The sequence below is a fragment of the Adiantum capillus-veneris genome, chromosome 15 (genome assembly GCF_014529385.1).
Source record: "Adiantum capillus-veneris isolate H3 chromosome 15, ASM1452938v2, whole genome shotgun sequence".
NCBI classification, from domain to species: Eukaryota; Viridiplantae; Streptophyta; class Polypodiopsida; order Polypodiales; family Pteridaceae; genus Adiantum; species Adiantum capillus-veneris.
Window position 1 is genome coordinate 157,400,365 of NC_140945.1, and position 18,376 is coordinate 157,418,740.

The 18,376-nt window shown below is 41.3% G+C and overlaps 1 protein-coding gene across 1 annotated transcript; it reads right to left on the reverse strand.

Moving 5' to 3' along the window:
* Positions 1 to 478: 478 nt before the first annotated feature.
* On the reverse strand, positions 479 to 2,487 carry LOC147441732 (UDP-glucose 6-dehydrogenase 4-like). The gene has a single exon (XM_086483270.1). It carries the CDS (start codon positions 2,158 to 2,160, stop codon positions 706 to 708), a length of 1,455 nt encoding a protein of 484 aa, XP_086339396.1. The 5' UTR covers positions 2,161 to 2,487; the 3' UTR covers positions 479 to 705.
* Positions 2,488 to 18,376: the final 15,889 nt, after the last annotated feature.

Genomic DNA, 18,376 nt, shown 5'->3' on the forward strand with positions numbered 1-18,376 from the left:
TCTAATCATTGAGAAGAGCTGACTGAATGAAACGAATTGCATACTTCCTGAGCACAAGCTCAAGCATACAATGTATGCTAATTAATTACATGTTTACAGCACATCATAGTGATTTGGAAAGCAGAATCGATCAACTAAAGCAACAATCACACAATGCATAGTTATCAGTTACTTTTTGAAATAATTCATGTCTCATGCATGGTCACACTTTGAAATAACTCCGCCAATTATTTGTCTTAAATACAACTATGCAAGGATTTTTGGAGCTATGCCCATTTTGGCATAGTTGCATCAATAACATCTTACTGATAACTAATACACACATGACCACATCCTACAGTACACAACCTAACAACAACCAGGAATAATACATAACCGTCACATGGGGGTATCTACCGCATATGAGTAAACCCCCTTTGCAAATCTCTCTCTCTCTCTCTCTCATATAGACTACCGATTCAATGAAGCAAAGATACCATTGCCAAAAGTAAATATCATTAAATTAAGCATTTCATAGTTGGTGCCAAAAGAATGAGTTAACAAAAATTCTAAGGATGATGTGTTGGTAAGTGCAAACAGTTAATAGGAAAGAAATATTGAAATAGACACGGCTCTGTTAAGTAGTGGCCACCAAAATGAGCTAAAAATTCCTCCTGCAAGCCCTCACTAATCCCGTGTCAAACACAAGATCTTACTCAACTGCACTTAAGAGGGAGGTGCAGCAGGTAGATCCTTGACCCAAGGATCCAAAGGCTTCCCAACAGAGTAGACAATGAAGCCAATTTTGCGAAGCTCGGCGACGTCGATAACATTGCGCCCATCAAAAATGAAAGCGGGCTTCTGCATACCTTCATAGATGCGCTTGTAGTCCAGCTTTTTGAACTCATCCCATTCGGTTAGAATACAAACACCATGAGCCCCCTTTGTGGCCTCATATGCATCCACAACAACACTTACAAGCTTGGTAGTGTCCACAGGGTTCAATGGTTTCTGCAAGTGCTGTGGGTGATCCCAATCGAACTTGTCCATAGCGAGATCCCGCAGGATCTGGGCTTCAGTGACTTGAGGATCATAAATGCTTAGCTGAGCCTTATCTCCAATTAGACCATGACACACATCAATTGCCGCTGCCTCTCTCGTGTCTCCAGTATCCTTCTTAAAGGCAAATCCCAAAATGGCAACCTTCTTCCCAGACACAGTATTGAACATGGACGACACTACCCGCTTCACAAATCGGGACTTCTGATAGTCATTTATCTGCACAACTTGCTTCCAATAATTCGCAACCTCAGTTAACCCATTGCACTCACAAATGTAAACTAGATTCAGAATGTCCTTTTGGAAGCATGATCCACCAAAGCCAACACTAGCATTCAGAAAACATGAACCAATGCGAGAATCCTTACCCACCGCATATGCAACTTCGGTCACATCCGCACCCGTAGCTTCACACAATGCAGACATAGCATTCACAGATGAGATCCTCTGTGCCAAAATGGCATTGGCAGCAAGCTTGGAGAGCTCTGCAGACCAAAGATTCATAGTGATGATGCAATCCGTGGGCACCCAATGTGCATATACATCTTTCAGAGCCTCTATGGCTTTCTGGCCCTCAGGGGTCTCCCGGCCACCGATGAGTACGCGGTCCGGTTTCATGAGATCTTCGATGGCAGTACCCTCAGCAAGAAACTCAGGGTTTGAAAGAATTTGGAAGTTTACACCGTTGCAATTATGGTTGAGAATTTTCTCAATTGCCTCTGCAGTTTTCACAGGAACTGTGGATTTCTCCACTACAATCTTGTCCGATTTCGACACATCTGCAATCATGCGAGCGGCACTCTCCCAATAAGTGAGATCAGCAGCCTTACCTGCACCAAGACCGCTGGTTTTGGTAGGAGTGTTGACAGAGACGAACACTATTTCAGCTTCGGCAACATGCCTCTCCACATCTGTGCTGAAGAAAAGGTTCTTGCCGCGGCAGGCCTTCACAACCTCGTCGAGGCCCGGCTCAAAGATGGGGAGGGTGTCGCTGTTCCAGGCATTGATACGCGGCATAGCAATGTCCACTACCACCACTTGGATGTCGGGACACTTGAGGGCGATCATTGCCATGGTAGGCCCGCCGACATAGCCAGCCCCAATGCAGCAGATCTTCACCATGATGGAGGCAGGTGTGCCGAGAGAGCTGAAGAGGCCACAGAAGGGGAGGTGAAAAGCAGATCTACGAAAATGTGTATCAGAAAACGCAAGGAAACGTGTTGTGTGCGTGCGTGCTCTAGTGTGTGTGTGTGTGTGTGTGTGTGTGTGAGAGAGAGAGAGAGAGAGAGAGAGAGAGAGGGGTAGAGAGGAGAGGGAGACTCGGAGAGTACTTCCTTGCGTGAAAGATCAAAGGTGGTATAAATGGTTGGAGAAGCAGGAGTGGTAGTTACCGTGGTGTTTGCGTTAGAACCTACCCGCAGAACGTAAAGCCGAAGAATGGGCGACACGCTCTTAAGGACGTGCTCTGAGAAACTTTGATCGAGTACCAAGTCCTTTTAGCCTAGGCCTAGTCGGCACAACCCCGCGTTTGCAGTTGTCAACCACGAGTCCAGAGTCTCGAGTCCCACTGAATAAATTTGAAATTTGTATAACATTATGATTGGTAACATTCTCATTCTTAAAATTTCACATTACAGATTGGAAACATTTGTAATCTTTTATTAACAATGAGAATGTTAAAAATAATGAAGCAATTATGTCTAAAAATACTGAAGCAATTCATCTCCAAAGCCTACATAACCAGTTCAAATTCTAGTTTTAGCATTCTGTATCAATAGACAATCAGTCTTCTTATAAAAAGCTGCAAATTTTTTATCTTTGGAGAAATTTGATTTAGTCACAAATGCTTGCCTTTTGAAGGCATGCAACATTATGGAAGACGTAGACAGCAAATTCATGACAAGATTGTTAGTCAGGGACTAATGAAAAGGACACATGCTTGGAAATGCTTTGGTCGACATGTATGCCAAGTGTGGTGTACTTTCAAAAGAACAACAAGATCTTGATGAGGTTCTTGTCCTTGATGCAGTCTCTTGGAGTCCATGGATTGTAAGATGTGCCCAACGAGGCAAATCTAGGAAGCTTTGACCATTATCAGTAAATGCATTGTGAGAGCTTCTCTCTAGATGCAGTCACCTATGCTTGCATTTTGAACGCATGTGGCATTATGCAATATGTAGGCATGAGCATCATATTCATAATGAGATTCTTAGTCAAAGGTTGTTGAAAAAGACGTCATGCTTCGTGATGCTTTTAGCAATATGAATGCCAAATGTTGGAATTTAATTGCAATATATGCTCTAGACTATTTTCAATGAATGTAAAGTGAAGGCCTCTTTCTAAGATGTAGGCTAGGAAGCTTTGGGTTATTTTCAACCATTGTGGAGAAAGGGCTTTTGTTCTAATGTGATCATCTATGCTCATTGAAGACAAGTGGCAATCTGCAAGACGTTGACGTGGGTAAACATGTGCACGATGAGATTGTTAGTCAATGTAAAGGAGAAAGAACATCATGCTTGACAATGGTTGGGTCGATATGTACACAAAGTATGGAGCAGCATGCCAATGGTCTGATCCAATTATGGAGCATAATAACGTCTCTTTGGTGAGCTTTCGGTCTAGCCACAAAATCTTTCAAACAATGTAAGGGAGCCCATTCCCACATCCATCTACAATAGCACATGCCTCCACAATCTACAAGTTGCAGGAAATCAGCAATGCAACATTGTTGTCCGAACTTAGACTCCTACAAAACCTTCCATGCATCTCTTTTTCCGGCTCATTGGAAGCATCCATATGGAGATCAGAGTTTATAAGGACCTATAGCTTGTACATTTACACTACAAATTCTTCACCGGAGAACTACCAAGAATGTTGGGCTCACTCACCAATCTAGAAGAGCTTGATCTAGCAATAAATGCACTTGATGGGCCCTTTCCTTCTGCTACATCGAAGCTCACCAACCTGACGTGGTTGTGAGTGACTTATAGTCTTCTTACTAAAATATTTCCATCAAAGGTCTTAAACTTGTCCAAATTGAACTACTAGACCCTCCCTTACATTCTCTTCACAGGAAGCATACAAAAAAGCGATTGGCAACCTAACAGAGCTCATGTTTCCATGATGTAGTCACAAGTTTTTGGAGGGACCAATATCACCAATAGCGACTTATGATTGCGGCAACTTAAGATGGTTGTCAGATTGCATTTGGTGGGAGACCACCTAATTGGAAGAATCCTTCCCACTAAATCTGAAATGTCTGAGGCCTTATTTGTTCGGACCTTGGTGACAACAACTCGAATGGTAGCATGTCATCTATAAAAGGTAGGCTCACAAATTTGGCTGAGATTTTGATTGTATCGAACAATGAACATAGTTCTAAAATCTGGTTAGCAAAGAGATCTTTGAAAGAGGTGTTGATCATGGACATCTCTCATGGTGACTTTGTAGCATTCTAGCGTCTCTATGTAGTTATGTTATGCTCGAGGCTTTAATCGGATCTCTATGCAATCTTAAATCTCTCAATTTTTCATAGAATAAGCTTCAAAGAAGCATACTAAGATTCCATGGCTGGAAGCCCTAAAATTTTTGTATAATGAGCTCATCGACACAATCCCCAAAAGGCGTGTTTTTTGCAACCTCTCATCAGCAAGCTTCATTGGAAATCTTGCCTCCTGTAGAAAAAAGATCGACCAACCTTGCAAGGTGCCTTCTTTAGGTAGGTCACCCTCGAGTAGCATGGCATGGGGATTATCATTGGCAGGTGCTCTTTGTATTGTTGTCTTTACCATTATACTAGCAATATCAGTTTATTGTGTGTATAGAAAAGTATAGAGGGCTAAGGCAGCAGTGGAGGGCGAGGTTGATATCACTTTGGTGAACACCTATGCCAAGTGTGGTGGAGTTTTTTAATGAGCTTCATGTTCGGCATGTCATGTTTAAGGCTGCATTGATTATAGGATATGCATGATAAGGGCAATGCTAGGAAGCTCTAAGTTATTTTCAATGAATGCAAATCAAGGGCTTCTTTATATATGCAAGCTCCAATGCTTTCATTTGAAGGGATGTGGCATGCGTTTCTTCTATGTTTGGAGATTACACATGCATAAGGGGTGGGTGCCCATATCTTTTCTCCTTGAAAGTTCTAGATATGAAATCTATAGTGCCAACTGTCTCGATGGTTAGAGCTTGCCCTTAATTTCAAAACATGTTAACAGGTATGTACAAGTAGTAGTAGTTGCATTCTTGAAGATAAATCAGCAACATTGAAGGCATAATAGTAAGGGTATATACAAGTATAAGTAGTTGTGTTCTTGAAGTTAAAGCAACAATATTGAAGGCATAATAGTAAGGGTATGCTTGATCTTTTTTCTTTGGAGAGCCATGTGTATTTATGGTATGATGTGCAAAGAAAAGTAAGTTATGGAAACATAAGATCAATGTTCTGGTGGAATTAGGGTTTTCATAATACCCTTTGAATGCACGTGATACATGTGATTTCTTCTAAGTGATCACCCCCCAAGCCCCTGAGTAACAACTAGCTCAATTTGAGTACAAAAAAACTTGCAATTCTGGCAACAATTATCCCCCCCCCCCCCCCCCCCCCCCAAGATGTAAAATGCCACTTAAGTAGCAAAAGATCCTTTTAACAACTTGCCAATGCTTGACTCTAGGCTATGCATAAATATGATGACCTATGAGACTAATAACTAAATATCTGATCTTGTATTGCATGCATAAATAAGGTATTTAATAACATTCTAATAAAGTGTGACATCTGCACGATCTCTAGCATCATGAAGACTCAATTTCAAACCTGTTTCCATTGGAGTAACAATAGGTTTGCAAGCTTACATAGTAATTTCTTTGTGTATCTTGCTTGACACAAAGCAATACCTCCATCACATTGCTTACAATGTATGCCCAAGTGATGATGAAGAGCCCCAAGTCTTTCATCTTGAAAGTAGCATTCAATTCATCCTTGAATTCAGCAATGTGCAAATCATCTACATACAAAAGGACGATAAGATATACACCACCCTCACATTTGACATACAAAGCATGTATGCTAACCCCCCCCCCCCCCCCCCCCCCCCCCCCCCCCCAATGAACACCGAATAATGCTTTATGTTGGTCGTGCGCCAACTCCGAGTCGATGAAGGTGTCAAAGTAGTTGGTCTTTCTCAAAAGCTTTGGTGAAGATATTTGCACAATTATCTTCAATCAGACACTATTCTAGCTCCAATGTAACATTTAATGGCCTAAAAACTTGTGTGTAGCGGAAATTAGCATGAACATAGTGGGCATTTCATTAGAATAGATTCCTAATGAGAATTACAAGAGTGCTTGGGTGGAGAGAGCAACAAAAAGCATAACACCTAGTTAGATAGCATCAACAATACTTTCAAAAGAGAGAGAAATTAAGCTATTGACAACAGTTGAGAACCGGATTTGCATGGAGCTGGTCCCCCCTCCAAAAGGCTTTGTATTATGGTTTCTCCCATCAAGAGAGACATTGTACAATACAGTTCTTTGTGTTCCTTCAAGACTAGCTAGTGCAATGAAGATGAAAGCTTCATGCACTAAGCAAAACACTTAGCAAACACAACATTAATTATCCCCGTTCTCAGACCCAAGACCTCACACACCTTCGAAGATGGTGAGAGCTAGCAGGGTATGAGAGTAGATTGAGAGGAAGAAGGAGTATCTTACGAGAAAGATGTACATCTCCTCACTTAATCACTCATATTAGCATAGCTTAGCTTAGTAATTAGCTTGGTAGAGGAGATGAGCATGCATTGAAGCTTGGCTCTTGGTTGGATTTGCATCCACATGCCAAGAGTATGTCGATGTAGGCTTTTATCTCACAAGCTTGGAGCTCTCCATTAAAGCTTGGTAAGAGATAGTCTTCTTTACTTCTCACCTAGACTGTGTGAGAGTGTGTGTGTGTGTGTGATAATGCCTTGCAAAAATCAGCCCCCTCTCTCTCTTGGGCGAGCCCTCTTGCTATTTTGCTCTTGCTCTACCCTCATTGGACCTCCCCAAGTCAAGCCAATGACTATTAAGCAGCATAAGTGATAGCCTTCTGACATGTGTCCCCCTTTACCCTTTTGTGAGAGCTTTAGGTAATTTAATAATTCAACTAAACTCTCATTGGACCCCTTTGCCTCCTGGCCAATAGGAATCAGGCAAGCCATTGGGCTGTTGAATGCTCATTGGACCCCTTGGGAGATTGTCCAATAGTCATCTAGGAGACTTAATTCTCATTGGTTCTTTTATTAAGTGTTTTTAAATTAATTAAACTAGATTTACTCTAGCATAATTCTCATTGGTCCACCTCCAAGGCCATTCAATAGGAATTGGGTACACCTTGTGGGCATATGGCCTAGGGAGCTGACATGTGTCCCTCATTCCCTTTGTGTAAAGGGAGCTTGTGTGTGTGTGTGTGTGTGGATTTCTCTCTCATCCCCTACATGCAAGGCTCGCCCCCTCCTATGTAGGGATGTGCAAAGACTTTTTGGGTCACACACAAAGCATCCAATTCCCTTAAGGTTGACCTTTGGACACAACCTTTGAATTTTGGAACCTTAGCATTTTGGAAGTCTTAATGGGCTGAACCTTAGGGTCTTTTTAGCCCATTGTTGCACATGGCTCTTTTGCAGATGGCCCCCCCTTTGGATCCCTATTTTCCCTCCTTTGGATCCCTACTGTGGTCGGTCTGCTAGCTTAACCAATATTCTAGCTTTTTCTCCCCTGACACTTCCCCACATTAAATGATCAGTTTAATATGAGAAAATCATTTAGGAGAATTAGATATTGATGATTATGACATTACCTCTCTCTTGAAATCAGAGTCGTCCTCGACTATGGTGTAGAGAAGATAAAGCATATTCACGAGTCCTTTTCTTAGCGGGTAGAGGATCCCTATGTTACCCTACGACATCATTCCACAATGGATGACTAGTCCATTTGGCGCTTGAGAGCCTGAGGCTGCCGCAAGCATGTGTTCACATTAGTCCTATCAGTCTTCCATAGTAGAGTGACAAGCTCTACTTGGTGTTTGGGAGACGTCGTCTCCGCAAACTTGATCTAAGCATGCATACTACTTCATTTTTGTGCACAATAAAGAAAAAGAGAGTCTTATATGACAAAAAAAACTTTGTTCATTTTTAACATTTTGTACATTTGCTTACTGTTGGGAAGCATTGTAAGCATTGACAAGGTTTAGGTTATCCTTTAATTGTATGCCTTTCATCCATCTAGCATCTTTAAAAGGATAATTCTTAAAGTTAATAAGATATCATCGGATAGTCTTACCGCCTCTTAATACCTTGTATTCATGTCGGAGAATGGACTCGGGCTGCAACACCTCCTCTTGGTCCTCGATCTCCGGTGGGTCTTCAGTAGTTGGTTCTTGAGGTGGCTCTCCTTTGTAAGGCTTTACTAGGCTCACATGGAAAGCATTGTGTATGAGCCAATGATTGGGCAACTTGAGTTGATAGGCCATCTCATTGATTGGCCTAAGAATTTGGAAGGGACCATAGTACCTTTTTGCTAGTTTAGCATAGTACTTTTGGTGTCCCGTAGGATTCTTGCTCGTCGTGTGCCTTAATCGAGCCTTGGGAAACTTTAATAAGACCCAATCATTTTCTTTAAAGGTTTGGGCTCTTTTGTGCTTGTCAGCAGCAGCCTTTTGCCTTTGCTGTGAGATAGAGATACCATCCTTAATCTTTTGAAAAGATTCTTGTAGGTCTCGGCTATACTCATCTGCAGCGAAGATCTTCCCATGTGCCTTAAGTAGCAAGGGACTTTTTGATCTCCCCTCAATTACCTCGAAAGGTGATTTTCCTGTGGAAGTATGTACATTGTTATTGTAAGCATACTCCACTAAGGGTAAGTACTTCTCCCATTGGGATCTTTGATCTACTTCCGTTACATAGGCTTTTAGTAGATCGAGAATGGTTAGCTTAGCTATTTCACTTTGGCCATCCGTTTGTGGATGATAGGCCGAAGAGAAGTTTAGCCTTGTCCCTAGATTCTCAAAGAGACCCTTCCAGAAATTACTGGTCATTCTAGGATCTCTATCCGACACTATGGACATTGGCAAGCCATGGTACTTGAAAATTTGTGAAATGAAGAGGGTTGCCATTTGATGGGCTTTGATAGTCTTTTTGACAGGTATAAAATGAGCTTGTTTACTGAACCTGTCTACTATCGTCCATATTCCCGTATTCCCATGGATAGGCTTAGGCAATCCAAAGATAAAATCCATGGATATGCTCTCCCATGGTGAATTAGGGATTGGCAAGGGTTGAAGCAATCCAAGTTGCTTCCCTCTATCATATTTTGTCTTTTGGCATACCACACATTTGGAAACATACTCTTGTATGTTCACTTTCATGGATAGACTTAGGCAATCCAAAGATAAAATCCATGGATATGCTCTCCCATGGTGAATTAGGGATTGGCAAGGGCTGAAGCAATCCAAGTCGCTTCCCTCTATCATATTTTGTCTTTTGGCATACCACACATTTGGAAACATACTCTTGTATGTTCACTTTCATGGTAGGCCAATAGAAATATGTTTCAATTCCCTTTAAGGTAGACCGAATCCCTCTATGCCCCGCATAAGGTGGAGCATGTGATTCATACATTAATTTCTCACGTAGTGAGTTAGTAACACATAGTCTATTGCCGTAGAGAAGATAACCATCTTGTAAAGTAAATGGTTCTTCTTTCTTCCCTAGTGCAAGGGCTGAAATCACATCTCTAAAATCGGGATCAATAGCATACTCATCTATCATTGAAGATAGATCATTGTGAGTTGCTATGGAAACCGCATTCACTCTCGTTCGTCTTGAGAGTGCATCAGCTACTTGATTATGCTTGCCAGCAATGTGAGCAATATGAAAATGAAATTACGAAAGGAAATTTGCCCACCTCATTTTTTTGTCGGAGAGCTTGGTCTGCGTCATGAAATACTTAAGACTTTGGTGATCCGTTCGCAGAATGAAAGGAGTCCCCAATAAATAGTGCTTCCATGAGTCTAAGGCATGTAGAATTGCAAGGAGTTCCTTTTCATATATGCCTAGAGCTTGCTCAACAGGGTCGAGCCTTCGACTCTCATAGCCTATGGCGTGCCTTTCTTGGAGCAAAACAGCTCCAAGGCAATCACCACAAGCATCACATTGGACCTCAAATGGTTTTGAGAGATCCGGTAGTGTAAGCACAGGTTGAGAGATAAGCTTTTCTTTAAGCTTTTCGAAATCATTGTTTTCCTTAGCAGACCATGTATACCTAACGCTTTTCTTTGTTAGGTCATGTAATGGTCCCGCAATTTGTGAGAAATTTTCTATGAAGCATCTATAGTATGCACACATACCTATAAAGCTTCTTAGTTCATGAAGATTCCTTGGTTTAGGCCAGCATTTTATTACCTCTAACTTTGATGGATCCATTTGGATGCCATCTTGAGAGATAATGTGACCTAAATATTGAATCTCTTGCAAGAAAAAATCACTTTTCTTTCGATTAACATAAAGTTTATTCTCTCTCAAAACTTGAAATATTACCTGGAGATGTTGCTTGTGTTCGTCTAATGAATTAGAGTAGATGATAATATCATCAAAGAACACTCTAGTGAAGGTTCGATGAGGCCTGAACAACTTCTCCATCAAGTGGTTGAATGTGGCTGGTGCATTGGTCAAGCCAAAAGGCATGACAATGTATTCATAAAGACCAAATGTGGTGCGAAATGCGGTCTTTACAATATCTTGATCAACTATCCTTATTTGATGATAGCCACTTTTTAGGTCAATCCTACTGAAGTAGGTCTATCCTTGTAGCTTATCAAATAGGTCTTCTACCCGTGGAACGGGAAACCTATTCTTGATAGTGATCCTATTTAGTGCTCTATAGTCGACACACATATGATATGTGCCGTCTTTCTTTTGCACTAATAGCCTAACCATGCCCTTCTCAACTAACTCATGCACTTGCCGCATAATCTCCTCTTGTTGAGCTTGAGAAACTCTATAAGGAGGTTTGTTAGGCGGTGAGATTCCTGGAAGAAGTTCAATTGCATGGTCATCATTACCTCGTTTAGGAGGTAGTTCACAAGGGATGTCGTCAATAAAAACATCTTGAAACCCCTTGAGAAAATTGGATAACTCTAATTCCTTTTGGTTTCTTTTGGCTAAAGCATTAGGTTCATTTTGAGAATCTTTAACAAAAATCAAGTACACGAAAATAGAGCTTGACTTGTTCAAAGCTGGTGTATGTACAATGGGAATAGTGTTACCCATTTCCTTATCATCTATATACATGTCTTTTTCCCCGAACTTAAAGGAGATTCTCCTTTCAGGAAATTTAACATTGGCAGCCAGGCGGTTAAACCATGGTGCCCCTAGGATTACATCCTCATGCTTGAGAGGAGAGATAAAGAAGTCCTCTTTGTCCACATAGCCTTGGACATGAAGCCTCAATTTCCTGATTAAGGGAGTGACTGTAGCTTCTTGCCCCTTGAAGGCACTGTCTGCGGGTAGGACATCTCCCATCTCGTAAGCTTGTATGCCTAGCTTGGTGGCCAACTCTATAGATATAAAATTGTGAGTAGAACCAGGGTCAAAGAGAATAAAAGCATCATGTTCTCTTACCTTTCCCGAAGCATGGCATAGAGGAGATCCTTTGTGGTGAGTTTGGTGAGTCTCCTCCTCTTGGATTTCAACCAAGGAAGCTCTAGGAGGATCTTGGTGGTTGTTCTTTTGAGGACAAGCATGATACGCATGCCCTTGTTCGCCGCACTTGAAACACCGGTTATCCTTGCGATAACGCTCAAGCTCTTCAGGAGAGAGTTTGTTTTTACCTTTGTAAACTCCCTTCTCTTTAGCTTTGTTGGAGTTGCCCTTAGGAGACTTTTGGACATTGTCCTTCCCCTTAGGCTCGTTGGAACCCTTGTTTTCCGTGGGCTTATTATTTCTTTTAGCCCCTATTTGGAAATTGATTCGAGAGGCCACCATAGTATGGTGTATTACCGCCGATATGGTACGTGGCCTTTGGGAGTTGACATACTCCGCCATTTCTTCGGTTAAGCCCGCACAAAATTGTTACTTTTGCTCTCCAAAATCCAACTTTTTGAAGACAGTGGCTTTGAGTTGTAGGTCCCAAAACTTGTCTACATATTTGTGGATGGATTCATAGGGAGAGAACTTTAAGCTTCGCCATTCGGTGAGTACTTTGTCTTTGGCATTGGTGGCCAAAAACTGCTTCATAATGGAAGCTCTTAAAGCTTTCCATGTTCGTGGAGCTTCACTGTTGGCTCGTAGGCTAGACCACCATTGTCTGGCGGACTTTTGAAAGTGCATAGCTACATGGCATAGCTTAGAGGACTCCGTGAAGCCCTCATCTCCAAACGCTGCATCAAATTGCTGGATAAAGGCCAAGACTTTGTCCGTAGCACCAAAGGTGCCATCATAGGTAAGGAAAGAGATGCTCTTCCCTCCCTCTTTGAACTTCTTCAGCTTGGATGACCTCTTCCATGCGGCATAGGATTTCCTATGGCCTCTTCTTTTTGATGGTTCAAAGGTTGCACCATCACTTTCTTCAGAAGGTGAAGAATTTGAAGAAGGTGGAGAAGAGGGTGACCTCTTTCTCGCCTTTTTCTTGTCTTGATCTTTGTCGTCTTCACCATCACTTTCATAAGAGGAAGAGGATGAAGAAGATGGAGAAGAGGGTGTCCTCTTTCTTGCCTTTTTCTTCTCTTGCTTTTTATCATCCCTCTTTGAATTATGATGTGGAGAAGGGTGCGATGGTCTTCTCCGCTTTGGTGGTGATGGAGAGCGTTTAGCCCGCCGTCTTCGTGGAGCCATCTCCACCGAGGTGGCGGGAGACTCACTTATTTCTTGTTCCTTCGGTGGAGGCTCTTGAGTTCTCCTTTGGGAAGGAGATGCATCATCAAGAAGTAAATTCTTGAGCCCTTCATATGGATTCTCTTCTTCTTCCCGAATCAGAGAGAGACCTCTTTTGGGAGTCTCACAAGGAGGCTTCCTAGGTGTTCTCTCGTCATGGTGATGAGCTTAGAGAATCCCGTGAGCACGGAGCTGCCGTTGCACTTCACTTTGGAGAGATGGATTGCCCATGGCTTGTTGAAGCCTAGAAACAAGATAGTTAACAAGCATCGGAGCATCATTAGTAGCTTGCTCATTAGCAAAATCAAAGTTATCAACATTAATTTCACTCTCTTTACTATTGTCAGCCATTCTAACAACGTTTAGGTGTACTTTGGCACTTCAAGCCCTAGTTGCTACTCCTCTTTACCCCTTTAGAAAAAGCACTCAAGCTACTGTACCCGTGGCTCGAATACCATTAATTGCAAGGATAGAAGAGAGGGTCTTTCAACACCAAAATAGCACCGGCTCCTGTCAAGCTTCTAATAGCTCAATAGTGGTTAAGCCGTAGGCAAGACCCATAGGACTCCACTATTAAGACCATAGCTCTCGACGATGATGCCCCGTTAACTGCACGAAGGCAGGTGCACTGCAAGGCTGAAAAATCCCTATTCTACTTACTCACAGGCAATTAATAATACCAACCATTTATAGCTAGCTTGAGGACCTCCCTTCTTGAGCAAGAAAAGAGAAACCTTGTGCTTTGATACCAATGTAACATTTAATGGCCTAAAAACTTGTGTGTAGCGGAAATTAGCATGAACATAGTGGGCATTTCATTAGAATAGATTACTAATGAGAATTACAAGAGTGCTTGGGTGGAGAGAACAACAAAAAGCATAACGCCTAGTTAGATAGCATCAACAATACTTTCAAAAGAGAGAGAAATTAAGCTATTGACAACAGTTGAGGACCGGATTTGCATGGAGCCGGTCCCCCCTCCAAAAGGATTTGTATTATGGTTTCTCCCATCAAGAGAGACATTGTACAATACAATTCTTTGTGTTCCTTCAAGACTAGCTAGTGCAATGAAGATGAAAGTTTCATGCACTAAGAAAAACACTTAGCAAACACAACATTAATTATCCCCGTTCTCAGACCCAAGACCTCACACACCTTCGAAGATGGTGAGAGCTAGCAGGGTATGAGAGTAGATTGAGAGGAAGAAGGAGTATCTTACGAGAAAGATGTACATCTCCTCACTTAATCACTCATATTAGCATAGCTTAGCTTAGTAATTAGCTTGGTAGAGGAGATGAGCATGCATTGAAGCTTGGCTCTTGGTTGGATTTGCATCCACATGCCAAGAGTATGTCGATGTAGGCTTCTATCTCACAAGCTTGGAGCTCTCCATTACAGCTTGGGAAGAGATAGTCTTCTTTACTTCTCACATAGACTGTGTGAGAGTGTGTGTGTGTGTGTGTGATAATGCCTTGCAAAAATCAGCCCCCTCTCTCTCTTGGGCGAGCCCTCTTGCTATTTGCTCTTCCTCCCCCCTCATTGGACCTCCCCAGGTCAAGCCAATGACTATTAAGCAGTATAAGTGATAGCCTTCTGACATGTGTCCCCCTTTCCCCTTTTGTGAGAGCTTTAGGTAATTTAATAATTCAACTAAACTCTCATTGGACCCCTTTGCCTCCTGGCCAATAGGAATCAGGCAAGCCATTGGGCTGCTGAATGCTCATTGGACCCCTTGGGAGACTGTCCAATAGTCTTCTAGAGGACTTAATTCTCATTGGTTCTTTTATTAAGTGTTTTTAAATTAATTAAACTAGATTTACTCTAGCCTAATTCTCATTGGTCCACCTCCAAGGCCATCCAATAGGAATTGGGTACACCTTGTGGGCATATGGCCTAGGGAGCTGACATGTGTCCCTCATTCCCTTTGTGTAAAGGGAGCTTGTGTGTGTGTGTGTGTGTGTGTGTGTGGATTTCTCTCTCATCCCCTACATGCTAGGCTCGCCCCCTCCTATGTAGGGATGTGCAAAGGCTTTTTTGGACACACACAAAGCATCCAATTCCCCTGTGGTTGACCTTTGGACACAACCTTTGAATTTTGGAACCTTAGCATTTTGGAAGTCTTAATGGGCTGAACCTTAGGGTATTTTTAGCCCATTGTTGCACATGGATCTTTTGCAGATGGTCCCCCCTTTGGATCCCTATTTTCCCTCCTTTGGATCCCTACTGTGGCCGGTCTGCTAGCTTAACCAATATTCTAGCTTTTTCTCCCCTGGCACTTCCCCACATTAAATGATCAGTTTAATACGAGAAAATCATTTAGGAGAACTAGATATTGATTATTATGACATCCAAAATCTCATCCTCAATAAGCTCTCAAACATGAAGATATTGAAATTCAATATGCTTTGTATGTGCATGGAAGACAGGGTTCTTGGAAATCCCCATGCAACTCTGATTGTCACTTAAGTCCATGAGAACTCTCCTAAGTCAAACTGCTTCACAAGATGCAAAACAAGCAGCTTTATACTCCCCTTTTGTTGAAGAAAGAGCGACAATTGGTTGCTTCTTGCTAATCCAAGAAAACACTCCAAAACCAAGTGAGAAGCAATATCCAGAAATTGACTTTCTAGAATCACAGTCTCTCGCCCAATTAGAGTCACATTACCTACTTAGGGTATTTGTATAATCGCCATAGAAAATTCCATGGCCCAAAGTACCTTTAATATACTTTAGAACACACATCGCCCTCCAATAAGATTCTTCAGGCATGTTGGAAAACTTGCTTGAAACACCAATTGCAAAAGAAGTGTTTGGTTTAGTATTACACAAGAAAATCAAACTTCCCACAAGCTTCCTATACTTCTTGATGTCGTCTAAAGTAGAAGAATCCTTTAGGAAGAGTTTCGCATTCACCTCCATTGGAGTGCTCACATGTTTACAGTTCATCATTGGAAATGCTTTTAGAATTTTTGTTGCATACTTTTGTTGAGAAATGAAGATGCCCTTTGTGGATTGTGAAACCTCAATCCCCAAACAATAATGTAAAAGTTCCAAGTCTATCATTTCAAACTTGGAGCTCAAACTCTTTTGAATTTTTTGAATGAGCTCTTCATGGTCATCTCTGATAATTAATTCATCTATATACAAGATAACAATGACCTGCTTTCCTTTCTCTCTTAGTACATACAAATTTGCATCAAAAGCACTCCTTTGAAGGCCAAGCTTTTTGAAAAACTTATATATCCTAACATAGCAAGCTCTTGGTGATTTCTTTAGGCCATATAAAGCCTTTTTCAACCCACAAATATTCCCTTTTGAATGGGGCGACTCAAACCTTAGTGGCTACTCTACATAAACCTCCTCCTTGAGAAGTCCATTCAAAAAGATAGATACTACATCCATTTGGAAGACAACCCAACACAGATAGCAGCAAGAGCAAGTAAGGAAAATTGTGGTCATTCAAGCTATGGGAGCAAAGATTTCAGTCACATCAAACCCTTCAATTTTTGAAAAACCTTGTACTACTAACCTTGCTTTTTACTTTTCAATGGGCCATCAACCTTGTGTTTGACTTTGTAACCCTATTTGGTGCCGATGACCTTCTTCTGTGGTGATCGATCCTCTATTTTCCATGTGTTGTTCTTTGTTATGCTATTACAATCTGACTGCATTACTTCTTTTCACTTTGGATCAACCACGGACTCTTCGACAGAGGTTAGCTCCTTTACAGAGCCCACAAATTAGAGCCATGTTGACGATGTTTTTGGAGGCTTGGTTTTGCTTCTCTATTCTCTTTGCAAACCATATTCTTCTTCAGGAGGATTGTGAGCATGAGGATTTTGATCATCAAAGATCTGTGTCCACTTTGTTAGTGGCTTCACCTATGATGCTACAAGAGGTTCGTTATTTTTGTGTGACTTGTCATCATCAGACAGCTCCTCCTCCTTAATTTTTACCTAATTTTGATCTGGCACAAGTTGGGCTATTTCTTCATTCGATAAGAAAGTGGATGAAGATATTTTCTCCAACTGAATGTGGCCCATCCTCAAATACCACATTGTAACTAGTGAGTATCTTCTTTGGCTCTGGATCATAGAGTCTGTATGCATGATCAATGATTATAGTGATTAAGAGCAGATTCTTCTTGATTTTGTGGCATGTACAAACATCAAGGACTTGCTTAATTTCACTTATATTTGCTAAAGAAGAAATCTTTCTAGACGCTTCTATTGGAAATTTTTTATAATTCCCAACAATTACACTGATTGGTTCATGTAGAGGCTTCCAAGAACTATACCAATATTTCTCACTAGTCATATTTGAAGATGCTTCACTATCTAGAATTGAAGAATCATCAGCAAATGGGGTTTGTGATAATGAACATATCTCTTATGTGGTTTACCATAGTTCAAGCTCTACCTCAACATTGTTGGTGGATTCTCCTTCCTTCCAAGAAGCTTTCATGATGTCGTTCTTCTCATCTGCTTCCTTCCTTTTGTAGTCCTTAACAACATGACCTTTCTTGTCACAGTTCAAAAAGATACCAATAAATTTATTCTTCTTGGGCTTTGTCTTAAAGATATTTGACATAGTCCCCTTGCCTTTTGTGCTAGCTGTGAAAGTAGCATCACCCTTGCCACGCCTAGTCATGAGTCATAGCTCCTCTTTAAGTAACATTACACCTGGTTATTCAAATGGAAGAGGGGTTGGAAAAACCTGAGTGTATAGTGCTATTACAAGACTATCATGTGGCTGGAAGTATGTGAATGCAATGCCAAGCTAAATCTTCCAGAGAAATGGCGACACCAATGGTAGCTAATTAATCTTGGAGTATGCAAATGCAATGCCAAACTAAATCTTCCAGAGAAAATGGCCACACCAATGGTAGCTAATTGATCTTGGAGATCCTTATTTTTCTTGATAAAGGCCTCCATTTTCTCTCCATCATCAAGTTTCTCAATAGCAAGCTGATTTTCAAAATTTTGAATTTTGGTGTGATTGTGTGCCTCCTATTGGTGCCAATATGCTCCAAGCTTCATGTGCTTTAGTGGTATGTTGAATCAAAGTGAGAATAGAATCACTTACACACATGACAATGGTGCACAATGCATATACATTCCTTCTCTTCCAAGCACGTAGAAGAGTAGTATCTGGAGGAATTGCGAGACTTGGATTTTTTAGATCACTTTTTTAAGTAGTCTCTTAGTCAGCACCATATTGCCCCAACACTCTATCTAGTAACTCATAAAAATCCATAATTGCAAAGTTTTTGAATTTCCACAAATTGTAGGTGTCATCAAGCTTGCCTTTCATGAAGGTTGGTGGACAAATGCGTAGCACAATAGCACTGATAAAAAAATTTCAAGACACAGATATAATAGGGAATTGGTTTTACAAGGTAATACGAGTAATTCTCGTATAATCTTAGCTAC